Below are 12,948 nucleotides of genomic sequence, written 5' to 3' on the forward strand. Positions count from 1 at the left end.
CAGGACAACCAAGAATGGAAGAAGGCCACTGTTTCCAATCCTCCTTGAGAGAACAGTCTGGCCAGGCTGCAAGGACAAGAGCGCAGCTGCCAGTCGGAGACGTTCTGTTGCTGCACAAATAACGTCCAGTGACAGGACGATGTCACCACCATCACGTCTTGTGTTTGTATTACCTTTACATTGTTGTTTTTTTTCCATTTCCTCTTCCACTGCTTTCATTTTGTGTGCACGATAATTGTTTGACATGAGCGCTGAATCTTTTTTTCTGTGTACAACAAAACCACAGTCAGTACCTAAGTACTTGCAAGTGTTTGTGATGCCTCTGCCCTGCATGAGCCAATCTCAAGGAAACTCTTAGCTAGAAAACAGAACAGAAAATGTTACTTCCTCTGATCTTCGCAGCTAACACGGCCTCTCCACAAACGTCTGAGCCCTCCTTCTAACAAGCTGCCACTCGGAGAATTACAAGGCAATTACTGCTTGATGTTCATTTCTTTGTTTCATTAGACAATTGTATTAATATTGTGAAATAACACAATAACCTTGCAATTGCTATTTTATATTAGGGGCAGTGTACATAAATATGGATTTAGATCTAACAAGATATAAAGTACATTTGCTGGCTGCACACAGCTTTAATTCCTTGCTTTGGATGCGTTTCAGTGTATGCAAATGATTGCGAAACACAACACATACAGGCAGAGCGATGAGTTCATGCTGCACACCTCTCTTCTCTTGAACACTGTGGATGAACTGAACAAGTTTACAATTTATTTAGACAACAACAAATGCACACACTCCCAAATGTACATAATACTTGCTGACTCTACACCTCAAACCACAAATTACAAGTCACCTTTTCCACTTGTGTGTCAACAGTGTTGACTTTGTAAAAAAGCCAGGAGGTGGAGAGTTGTTTTTACTTAAAATGCCTTAGCACCTCAGTTTATTTGACTAGTTTGAGAACCACACTTAAGCCGACCTAATTGACTAGATTAAGGTAATCTTTGCGCAACTGGCCCCAGGGCTGATTTGGGGATTGACACGCTGACTGGTGTGTCAATCCCCATATGGAGCGATGCCTATGGACGCATTATAACCTTTATTCATCTGCACTGTAACAACACACGAGGACTAACTGATCATTACGTAGCCTGTGTGTGTTTTGTTTGTTTTTTTTTTTTGTGAGCAGAAGTTTGAAATGTTTGCATGAGGCAGCAGGACCCTCCGCGCAGGTACGCGCAGCCAATGGGAGCGCAGGAGGCAGTGCTCAGCAGCGGAGAGGCGGTTCCGCCCCGGCACAGACACAGCACACCTTCAGATGGAGATGAAGTAACAGCGGCAGTCGATCAGCAGAGCGACGACAGCGACTGTACCGAGGATCCGGAGGTTTTCTCGTCGGGGGGAGCAGGTGACAGAACGAACCGACCGAACCTCAGCCGTCCATCGGTGGAAGCTACTGCTGTTTCACCACCACCACCACCACCACCACCCCCCGCGCCGCGCACCATCCGATTACCACAATAGATGTTACTCAACTACATGCATTTCTGTCTGATCATTTAAGCCCAGTCGTCCAAGATGGAAAATGCGCACACTAAATCGGCGACTGAAGTTTTAGACAACTTCGGCGTGAACGAAAACACTGGGCTGACTCTGGAGCAGGTCAAAGTCAGTGTGGAGAAATATGGAGCGAACGGTGAGTACTTCTGTGTCTTATTACAAAGTGTATTTGCCAGGAAACTCAGCATCTGTCGTTGTAGTTGCTGCCGATCGTGCGCGTAAAAAAACCCCACAATCCCCTTTGGCGCACAGTCAGTGGAAACGTATGCGGCACATGCATTGGTGCACATGTATGTAAGTCAGCCAGCGCACATCGCACTGGGGAAAGTTAACGCACGCACACGCATCTGGAAGAGGAAGATATCAATGAAAAAAAAAAAACAAAAAAACTCTAGTGGATTAATTCATCCACTGCGACTTGTTTCATTCAGGTCCACAAGTCAGGTTGGATTTGAAAGTGTGTCAGGTACAGTTTCTCCAGACAGGTTTAGTCCTAAAGAGAACAAAACCTGCAGCCCAGCATCCACAGTGTGTGTGTGTGTGTGTGTGTGTGTGTGTGTGTGTGTGTGTGTGTGTGTGTGTGTGTGTGTGGAGGCAGACATCCCTTGCTGTCATGCAGGGATCAGGAAGTGCAGAACGGGCAAGGCTCAGGCTACTGGGAGTGAAAGGAGATAAGGTGGTGGATATAATGAAACAGAAAATCTTGAACAACCTGTTTTCACTTTCAACAGTTGTTCTTCACATGCCTGTATACTTTGCAGGTCAAGTTACGAGGTCGCCCAGGGGGAAGCGGATATCTATAAAGTCATTTAAAGTAGATTTTAGGAAGATAAAGACTGAAAAGACAGTCCTCTGGTGAAGATATCATTCTGGAGAACGCAGCAGCTCTCACACACACACGAGCGCCCCGCTGAAAGCCTTTATCTTCTAATACACTCGGCTTGTGTTTGATGAGTATTTTCATGCGGAGCTCAGACCTGACATCACCACACCTTTCCCCTCCTGGCTTGTCATTTGCATGTGTGGCCAAGCTGCGGAGTAGAGCGGCACATTGTGCCAGTCAGACAGTGGCTCTTTTGTTGCAGCCAGCCACTCTGCTCAGGGTCTTGTGATGACTTCATGGAAAAAAAGCAACGTCTTGCCACAGATAACATCTCTTTCGCTTTTAGCTGTGAACTTCCTGCCTTGTGTGAGCATGCTACAGATAATGCTGGAGGGAGGGAATACCCTTTTGCCTTTTTGGGGCTGTGTGCACACGGGTTATCCCACTCCTTCTGCTCTTCCACATGCCAAAAAAGGGGAACAAAACAGCATCAAGTTGGCTTTGGTCTGTATACTTTTTTAGTGAATGTCACTGTAGAATGACGTATGACTGCTGAGCAACTCCTTCCCCTCAGCTCACAAACCACAGACTTTGTAGTTTGACTGCAAGGACTGTGTGTAAGCCTCTGTGTTTTGTTCCTGGAAGCGTCCGTTCAAAGCTGTTTGCGGGTGGTACAATCCCCTCACGCTCGCTTACGTGCATGTGCTGCAACGGTGAGCAAGGTCTGATTGTCAGAAGGATCATTAACCTAAGTCAACGTGTCCACAAACAAAGATGTGCACTGTGTAACCGAGCTCACACGGTCCTCTGTTTGGGAATGAGAGGGTGAACAGGATAAAAATGGCATGACCTGCTGTCATTTCACCATCAACCCACATCTTCGAGTGTCCCCTCGAGGAGGCAGTGACCCGCGGTCTCTGGGGAGGGATGGGGGAGTTTAACCACTGCCGGTTTCGGTTTCCTGTAACCTCTGATAACTGCGTGCTAGCTGTCCCCTCATCATTCATTACACACTGGATTAAACCACACAGAGGTTTATTATTTGGCCTGGTTGTATTTTTTTTTATTCCTGTTACATCATATAGACAGACTGAAACCTGTGATGTTCCATTAATTGAATGAGTTAAGGACAGAATGGGTCAAATGTTTGAATTATTGTCAAATAATTCATTTGAGCTTGTTTTTTTACACAGTAGATTAATACCTTTTGTGATGTTTTAGAAAAGCACTGTGCCACACTGTAGGTGAAGACGGCTGAGACTAGTTTTATGTCAGCACTTTAAAGTGTTCTGACAGAGAAAGCAGCATCACAGTTCCTGATCCTTCTCTGAGATGCTGGAAAAGCGGCTCGGCCGCCACATCTGGATGGCCTTTTGTTACAAAGCAGCCTGTGCTGCAGGAAGAAGGCAGCTGACCTTTTATTCACACCTTCCATTTATGGTCCACTAACTGCTCCATTACTTGCAACTCGGACACACACACACACCGGAATCTCGCTAATTTATTGTTGAGAACATCAAGTACCTCCATTTACAAGACAATTTATTACATTCATTGTGAAATACTTGGTTTTGATGTAGTAGAGGAAGTCACAAGTCCCTCTCTCTCTCCCTGTCTCTCTCTTTCAGACACACACACACGCGCGCACACGCTCTGTGTGTGGGTGCACAAAGAATGTCTGTGCTGTTACATCTTGCGGTGCTCGATGATTATGTTCTGTGCACTCACAACCCCGATTTCAAAGGCGCGCTGCGTTCGTTTTTAGAAAGTGTCAGTAAAAGGGCATATTGTCCCCATGAGCAATCAACTTTTTTTTAAGCAGGGCGACTGACCTAGACACCAATTTTCACAGGAGCTGACACTCAGGTGAAGGAGTGTCAGGGGAACAAGGGCTTATTCCACATTTATTGATTCCCTATTCTTCCTAACAGAATTTTATGCTTTATAATCTCACTAATTCTAACGTCAAGTCAATCAGACTGTAAGATGTTAAAGTATAGTTGAATGAAAAAGCATTTTTAATCAAAGCAAGTTAAATAAATGACTATTTAAATTCCCTTGCACAACTGAAGAGCCCCTTGACACTCCCCGTAGGACGAGAGTACAGTTGCGCAACATATTCAGGTTAAACAACCTAGCAGCGCATACTTTTGCACTATCGCGTTATTGTGTATGTTAGATACACATGTTGCCAGAATATTATTAAAAAAAGCTTTCAGCAGTGTCAGACACATCTTCCTAACATCGACTGATGGCAGTGGACGTCAGCTTTTAAGAAGATGCTCCAGTCAACAGTTTGAATTCTTGCCATTCATTCATTTCGTGCACAAGTTAGTTTTTCCAAAAATAAAAATGCAGCTGTCTGTCACTGATGCAATCTGGAGCCTGTCAGATGTTGCTGCTATCTTTAAAATAGACAATGTTACTACACGTTTCTCACACTTTATTCTGCCACAAATACTAATTACAACTTCCTTTAGTGGGATCTCACTCTGAGTATTGTTTCTCTTCCTGTTTTGCAACCCAACATAAAAGCAGCCTGACTTACTCGCTGCTGCGTTTGAAATACGAGAGAGACGTTGGACTGTTTCCTGCTCCTCCTCCTCCTTCACACCGATGCACTCGTGGTGCCACTTTTCACCACGCTAGTTAATCGGGGGGGTTGGCGGCTTCCACTTCGCTGTCACTTGTTCTGAAACTTTTCCAGTTGAGAGTTGAATTGTGGCAACCGTGTTGGCGTTATGTGGCCAGAGAATGCAAGAGTTAAGTTGCAGAAAAGTCATTTGAAGTCCTTGGTGTGTTGACTCACTTACTTCCCTGTTCCAGTGAGCTCTGTGTGTGCCTGCTCAACTGCCTGCAAAGGAGCTGTGATCCTGTTCTAGCTTGTCACTTGTCTTGCCTCCCACCTCTGCATCTTTCAGTCACCATCGTTCCATTATGGGAAGATGATGTTGAGTCACTGGGCTCTTAATGCGTCTGCTGCCCGGACGCTCTGGTACCTGTCCTGTCGGCCCTGTCCACCGAGTGTACTCAGTGTTGTTTGCATTTCAAGGAGTGGGCTGTGTGTACACTGAACATATGGTGTGCGGTATGTGTGTGCCTTCAGGATATACCATTAAGGGAAAAGGAGGTCATCTAAAGGCACTTAGAGATAAGCTGTGTGCACAGTATAATAACCTGCATGTAATGAAATTGTGTAGCTTTTTAGCTACAATTTAGAAATAGTAAATAAAAGTAAATAGTAGAAAAGTTTGGATTGGATGCTTGTTGCCTGGATAAACCTTTTTCATTTTACAGGGACAGGTGTGTTCAGTCCTTTTAAGTCACCCACCTCTGTGCTTTTTATTCAGCTTAAAAAAAAAAACAGAATCTGTGATATGTTAAGATCATTTTTGGGCAAATACGTCATTAACGTGCTGTTAAATTGGGCCTTTAGCTTCAAAGATTTATTTCCAAGAACTGTACCTGCTGGGAGTTTCTAATAGAGTTAGAGATTACTTCCACTTTTTTGGACTAACATTCAAGATATCGGGCTTCCAAATATTCATTAGATAAGCCTGAAAATATTCACTATTGTCAACAAATTCCATAAATATGCCAGGCCTGTCTTTCCAACCTCCCTATGTTCGTGGCAGTCGACCCTAAGTTCTGCGGTCCCACCTGAAGGTCGGGTCATAAAATATATATATATATATACATATATACATATGTATACAATTATGCTTTTTTGGGCTATTTTCAGCTAACAGTGTATTTGAACAGTAAGACTGTGTATGTGGAACTGACTCAGAATAAACTACAGTGCCTAGGTTTGCTCCAGTTAAGGTGCCTGATACCCTGTGAAACAGTGTTGCTCTTTGGTGTGCTTTTAGTTTTCGGAGAACAATGGAGCTCGGTGACAGCTTTAGGTTCAGGGGTCAGCTGCAAAGGCAGGACAGTTTTAGATGATTGTTGCATTGGTCTTTGTATGGGACATTCTTGATTCCCTCTGGGAAAAACTCACCCAGCTCAGTAAGTCAGTGGATCATAACATCACAGAGAGGAAGCAGCAGATGAGACTGGGAAAACTCGTATCCAGCCCATGGACAGAGCAGAGGTGCTCCACAGGGATGTGTGCTCTCCCCACTGTTCTTCGTCTTCTACACAAATGGGTGCACCTAATCTGAGACGGTCTGCATACAGGTTGAGTGCCTCGCTCTCTGGTGCAGTCAGAACAATCTGGAGCTGAACACGTTCAAGAATGTGAAGAGGACTGTGGCTTTCTAGATGAACCCCCAGCAGTGGTTTCCCTCACTGTACATGACGGTGCCGTGTCAGCAAGGAGGATCCAAAGTGACTCAGAACACAGAACATTGTACAACAAAATGTTTCTATGCAGATGCCATCACTGTTAATGAGTCCGTGTGCCTTTAAATGATATCAGTATAGTAATAAACCTGTGAAATAACCCAATATTTCATTCATAAGTTGAAAATACAAACTATACACTGTATATAACACACCTCCACACCTCCACACGCAGTATAAATGCTGCAGTTTGTATATGATGTTTTTTTAAGGCCGCCTCTGCTTCTCACCCACCTACTTGTACACTCTGCCTTAGTGTTGAGTGATGTTTGTCCAGCCCTGCATATGCTTGTGTGTGTCAATGTGCATCTTTCTTGTTACTGTGTGTTAGTATGAAGAGCCACTACAAAACCAGAGCAAGATTCCTCGTATGCGTAGATACACTTGGCCAATACATTTCATTCTGATAATGAGTTAAATGATTCAGACTTCATAGTCTAGGAACATCATAGGAATATAAAAACTATAATTAAGTTTTAAGTTGGGTATGTATATATATATATATATATATATATATATATTTTTTTTTTAACTATTACAAAACATTTCCAGCTTTCGAAACTTTGACTGGTTTGATCGGCCTCCATTGCTTCAGGGCATAGATGAGTAAAGTTGTTCTGTAGCAGGCGTTTGATTGGATAGAAGTGCCGCTCTGGTTTCTAAACCTAGAATAAACCCTATAAATAGCATGGTGTTAGCACAGATATTTCAGTCAGCCATTGGAGGGATTACTGACTATTTCTCACAGCATTCAGCTTCTGCATTTGGCTACCGGGAGGCTGGACGCCATCATCCTCAGTAGCCTGTTGGGATGTTCAAAAAATGGTTCTTTGCACAGCTGTGACCTTAAAGAGGAAGCTTCAAGCCCCGATGATATATTGGCACAGTGCTAATCACCTCATGCATGTCCTTCACAGTTGACAGGCCCTTTTCCTTTTCCTCTGTCACTTGCTAGTAGAGCTCACCATAGAGTATTGTGAGTAGTAGACTGCCACGTATTTATGGTGTTTCACCATGTTCAAACAAACCTGAATCTAATGTGCAGCAGTATGTGTGCATAGGGACCAGATGTATGTACAGTCAACAATGCATAAACACAGATGTCTTATCTTTAGTAATCAGCACAGCCCCGATCCTCTATGTGTGTGCAAATGGACTTCCTTATGAGACTGATCTAAATGTGTTGGCCAGTCAGTTTGTGTTTATATTGTATTTTTACTAAATGTAGTTTGTACTATTTGTGAAAACATTAAGAATATACTTGGTTGCACCACTATGCCGTGCAACAAGAGAAAGTCAGTCTCTTTTTCCCTGACCACAGCTCGATGATGTCAGAAACAAATCTGCCAATGGGCAGCTGCAGCAGCGACTGGGCTGAATCTTAATTTGTATCTGCCTTAACTGGTTATAAAATATAAAACCTGCACTTTGAAACAAATTCTCCCTTTCTGACATGGCTGTCTTTCAGACATTATCTTAACAAGGGAATTTATTTCAGTTCAGTTTTGACAGTTGATGATCATTTAGGTTTATTAGTTTAGCAGAGTGGTTTAATTTCTGGTTATATGTCAAGGTGTCTTTGGACAAGACACCCACACCCCACAGTAGCACTGCATCCAAGTGTCCATGTCCAAATAACAATTTCCCCAAGGGGATCAATAAAGAATGTTATTATACATGCATCCCATTTTTCTCCACTGTTGTTCTTTTCCTCTCCTGTGCACATTAATGGAATTTGTCTCTCACTGAAATGAAACCACTATTTTCTTCCTTAGTTCAGTGTAGGGAGTCTCGATGTGTCAGCAGGTTGGTTAATGTTAGTTTAGAAAATGTCACTGCAGCAGTTACAGCAGAGACTAATGTTGGTGAACTGATTCAAGAAAGTCTACTGTGGTTTAAAACAGCTTTTTTAACCTGTTGCCATGAAATTGAGACACATTCATATTTGCATCAGGATGAACACATTAACTTTCCATGTAGCACAATTGTCAGGCCAAGATTTTACTTTGATTTGTTTGCAAATAGCATGCATTCCTGTCAGTCTCTCATGTGAATGAATGAACGATGTTGTTTGCTCTACTGCCTATATAATGTACACTAAGTGGTGCACAAGACTCTCAATAATCAGCATCATATCACAGATAACAGTTTGAGCCACGCAATGGTAGATTTATCTTGAAATCGGGGAGCAGTGCATTGTGGGATACTTTCAGTGCACTATCTTGGGTATGAGAATTCTCACTCAACATTCAGACACCTCTACAAAATGGCTGTACAGTGACCAGATATGAATACTGCAGCTTAACCCAGTATCAAACACTTATGGACTGAGAATGACAAAACTATAGTTGCACGTCGGGGCTCCGTGTCTTTGTATCATTATGCTGACGAGAACTCATTAGTGACTTGGTACCAAATCATCCTCTGCTCCCATTCTCATCATGGGGATGGCTTCTCGGAGGTTGGGTTAATCTTTATTTAGTCAAGAAATCCCACTGGGATCAAGCTGTCTATTGAGAGAGAGAGGGAATTTAGTTTGATGCTTAAAGATAGCTGCTGAAACTCACCCACTTCGAATGCTTGTGTAGGACTTTCTTAGAGAATGCAGGGCCTACATCCACATCTGGGTAAATGAAGGAGACTGTGGACGTCTCTTTCTTGTAATGCCCTCTGTGTAGCAAAGATAATAGGGTTAGAGAGGAGAATGGGGTACATCTATATTTCACATTTGATATGGTTAATGCATTCAGACCTTTTCCGGTGGGAGAATACATTAGGAGAGTGAACGGATATAGGAAGCTATAATAGACTATGTCATTAGGGGTTACCATCATGGTATTTATAGGCCTTTTTCACTTTCTCACGGTTAGTGCATGGAGTGGAATCGTGCCCCCTCTTCTTACAGTATGCCTCATAGCTGGATGCGGGTTGTTTATTTGGAGTTGCGTCTGCTTGTCTGCATGCTGCTACTCATGCTCACTGTGTATTAGCAGCCTGCAGAAGCCAGAAATGAGCTTGTTCACATCATCAGAACGTGTGGGCTTTTTGATGCCTGCAGTCAGAGCATGCCGTATCAAGGCCCCGCTGATTGCATAACAGCTATTCTTGGTAAATTTTGACAGACCCTGGCACATTACCTCGTGAAACACTCGTTTTCAAGGAACGTTTCGTGAGCCAAGTTGCTATGGTAACTGCTGAAAACGTTCTCGTGTTTGTAGTTTACACAAGACAGACTGAACTCTCGCTTGTTAATGCTGCTTAACCACACTCAGATGTGATGTTCGGCGGGGGTCCTAATAATCCGAGCTGTAATTTGCCAGACTAGAAAGAGAAGAGGATCGTGCAGTGAGCACTCCTTTATCTGCACATGGCTTGCAGTGCAGATAGATACATGACCAGTTTCCTGCTTTGCTTCCTGACAGTCTTGACATAGAAACCAGCTCCCCACTGTTGTTGGCAACTGTCTCCAGGAAGTGTCTCCCCTCTGCTCGGCACTGCTCGCTTTTCTGCTGTGTGTAAACAAGCTCTTTTATTCATTGTCTGGGCCTGGAGGGAGGAGGGTGGAGGTGGGTAGGTGCTGTGGGGACATGGAGAGAGGGAGCGGGAGAGGGAGGTGAAGTCAGTATTCAGGAATGCGCCTGGGCAAGCCTCGGGCTCGACACAGCCCAGATGACTGGGAGGGAATCCTTGGCTGAGGGAATCCGGGGAACCCCATTCAACACCTCCAGCTCTTTCCCTCCCTCCCGTCTCTCTCTTTTCCCCTTCGGTTTGCCTCATCCTTTCAGTCTGTGTGTCTTTGTCTCCGGCCCTCAACTTGCAGCCAGCGTGTCTGCCATAAAAACATTATACAACCAGGGAGGCTCAGTAATGGGGGGAACAGGCTTATGCAGACAGCAGAACCCACTTCTCCACATTTCTGCTGCTGCTGGCAGAGTTCAGCCAAAAGTCCACTGTGAGTCTAGCTGTGTCCAACCTGCAAATCCTTCACACAGCAGATGAACTCACACGGACTCCTCAGCTGTTATTGCACAAGGCCAGCGATTGTCATTCAAGGAGCAATCAGAGAGACAGAACCTTTGCTTGGGGGTCAGTTCCCAGGATGGGTGTTTTCTAACAGTATCACATTTTTCCCTTGGACCAACAAAGTCAGTATAAAATCAGATGATTTCTCGTTCTTCCAGTGGCCAAGTCTTTTTTTGTTGTCGTTGTTTTTGGAGGAGTTTTAGGAGACTGTGGGCACACGTCTTTCCAATCCCACTCTCCTCAGGGTCACGTTTGCTCCTCGTGTAGCGTGGTCTGGTGAAAACACGCAGAGAAACACGAGGTTTCCACTGCTCGAAGGAGAATGCTGTCATTTCGGGTTACAGCCCACTGCCTTCTAAATATAGCTGCTTTTCCCGGTCGTTTTTATAATAATATTAAACTGTTCATTCCTTAAAGAATAATAATACATTGTAGGGACATTTTCTGTAGCTGAGAATATTTCCTCATGTGTCAGTCAGACAAATTGAACAGATAATAAGCTCTCATCACGTTATGATATCATCTCTTATCCACTGGATGGATGCTGTTGGTTACACTGGCCCTGTTCGATCCTACCGTTGTGATGGACGTGATGAGGACCGGACAAATGCAGTGACTAAGCACACCGCTGTTGCATTGTGGTGACACTGATCAACGGGACTTGTCAATAGGAATGTTTTTAGAAGATGACTGATGTGTTTTCTACTCACACCAGTGACTCATGTGTGTGGTGGGTGTTTGCGTTCTGCTAATCAGTGTGGTTCAAACTCAGCTCAGCTTGTCTCTAAATGCAAAAAAAGGAGCTTTCAACACGATCATGTGAGAGAGCAACACGATTTTATTCTTGGCTTTGTTTTCGTGGGAGCTTACCCACATACTGATGCTAAAATGAAGGGAGTTAGTCCAGGAAGCAGCCTGTGCACTGACCGCTGGGACTGGGAAATAAACACAAGCAGTCTGAGGCTGCAGCATGAATGTCAATGACATCACCACAGTCCTGATTAAGGAAAAGTGTTGCCTGGGCTGGCTAACAAAGGTGACCTTTATTCTGAAAGCCGTTTCAGATAGGATTCCAAACGCTGATTATTTTCATAATTTCTTCATCTTTTATAATTTTTGAATAAACACTAAATTAATTGACATTCGTTAACGGTCCAAACAAGATAAATTCAATATATCTCTACTGATAGACAAACATTGAAAAACAATGTCACGTTTGAGAAGTTTTTGTTGGAATATAAATGACTTACAACTCAATTTTCAGAGTATTTGCTGATTCATTAGCTTTTTCCTATTATAATCCTTTTGATCTGTATGAATATAGTGTTGAGTACAAATCTGGTGTATCAACCATGTGATAAAAACCTTTAGCAGCACAGCCAGTTTGGAATCAGATTCGTATTTCTTCTAGATAAAGTTCTTTAGATAAACCACTCAGACCCTTACTTAAAGCTACAATATGAAACATAAGCTAGTGTTATCATGGAACTCATGTTCGATCCACTCTGCTGGGCCCAGTCGAGACAATATTGTCTGGATTATTGCCCTATGCTCTAAGTACCAAATGCAAAGTGCAGTATGTTTTATTTAGAGTCATATATATGCTGTGTGCACATCACTTCAGTGTTGCAGCTAACAATGGGGCTGCCAAGTATCTTGGAAATTTCCGAGATCAATATTTTTTATTTTCTGCTTATCATAAGCTGTGATGATACATCATCATTCAGTTGTTGATTCTAAATATTACAGTGTAGTAAGCTATAAAATTAATGTAGTGGACTTAAAAGTAGAATATTTGCCTGTAGAAGGAGGATATAAAGTAGACAGGTCACTACTGAATTGAACAACCTAATGATGAAACGATTGATGATTGAGTTATAATAAAATTAGCAGGATCTAGGGGCTGCGCATGTAAAAAACAGAATTTGTGTTTGAAAGATATATTTTGTTCTATTGACAAACCTGAGGCAGTTTAAATTTTCATTTCACAGGATGACCCACTTCATCAAAGTCCAGTCTCACTGGTGATTTGAAACCATCTGCACGCAGGCAGACCATCAGTTAGCCTTTACAAGAGCGGAAAATGAACAGTCAAGTTGGTATCAGTGGCCTTGTTTGGTTTTATAAAGCTGTTTGTTATTACAATACAATGTTTTCTGACAGTCATTATGCAACTGAGTTGACACTGGAGG

General features: G+C 43.1%; 1 protein-coding gene across 1 annotated transcript in view; it reads left to right on the forward strand.

The window, feature by feature from the left end:
* The first annotated feature begins 1,304 nt into the window (after positions 1 to 1,304).
* The window catches only part of atp2a3 (ATPase sarcoplasmic/endoplasmic reticulum Ca2+ transporting 3), a 41,769-nt gene continuing 30,125 nt past the window's right edge, over positions 1,305 to 12,948 (forward strand). Inside the window, exon 1 of the mRNA XM_026370418.1 lies at positions 1,305 to 1,699. Coding sequence (XP_026226203.1) covers positions 1,582 to 1,699 — 118 coding nt within the window. The 5' untranslated portion in view covers positions 1,305 to 1,581. The remainder of the gene's footprint in view (positions 1,700 to 12,948) is intronic.

Source organism: Anabas testudineus, chromosome 14 (assembly GCF_900324465.2).
Source record: "Anabas testudineus chromosome 14, fAnaTes1.2, whole genome shotgun sequence".
In the NCBI taxonomy this organism is placed as follows: domain Eukaryota; kingdom Metazoa; phylum Chordata; class Actinopteri; order Anabantiformes; family Anabantidae; genus Anabas; species Anabas testudineus.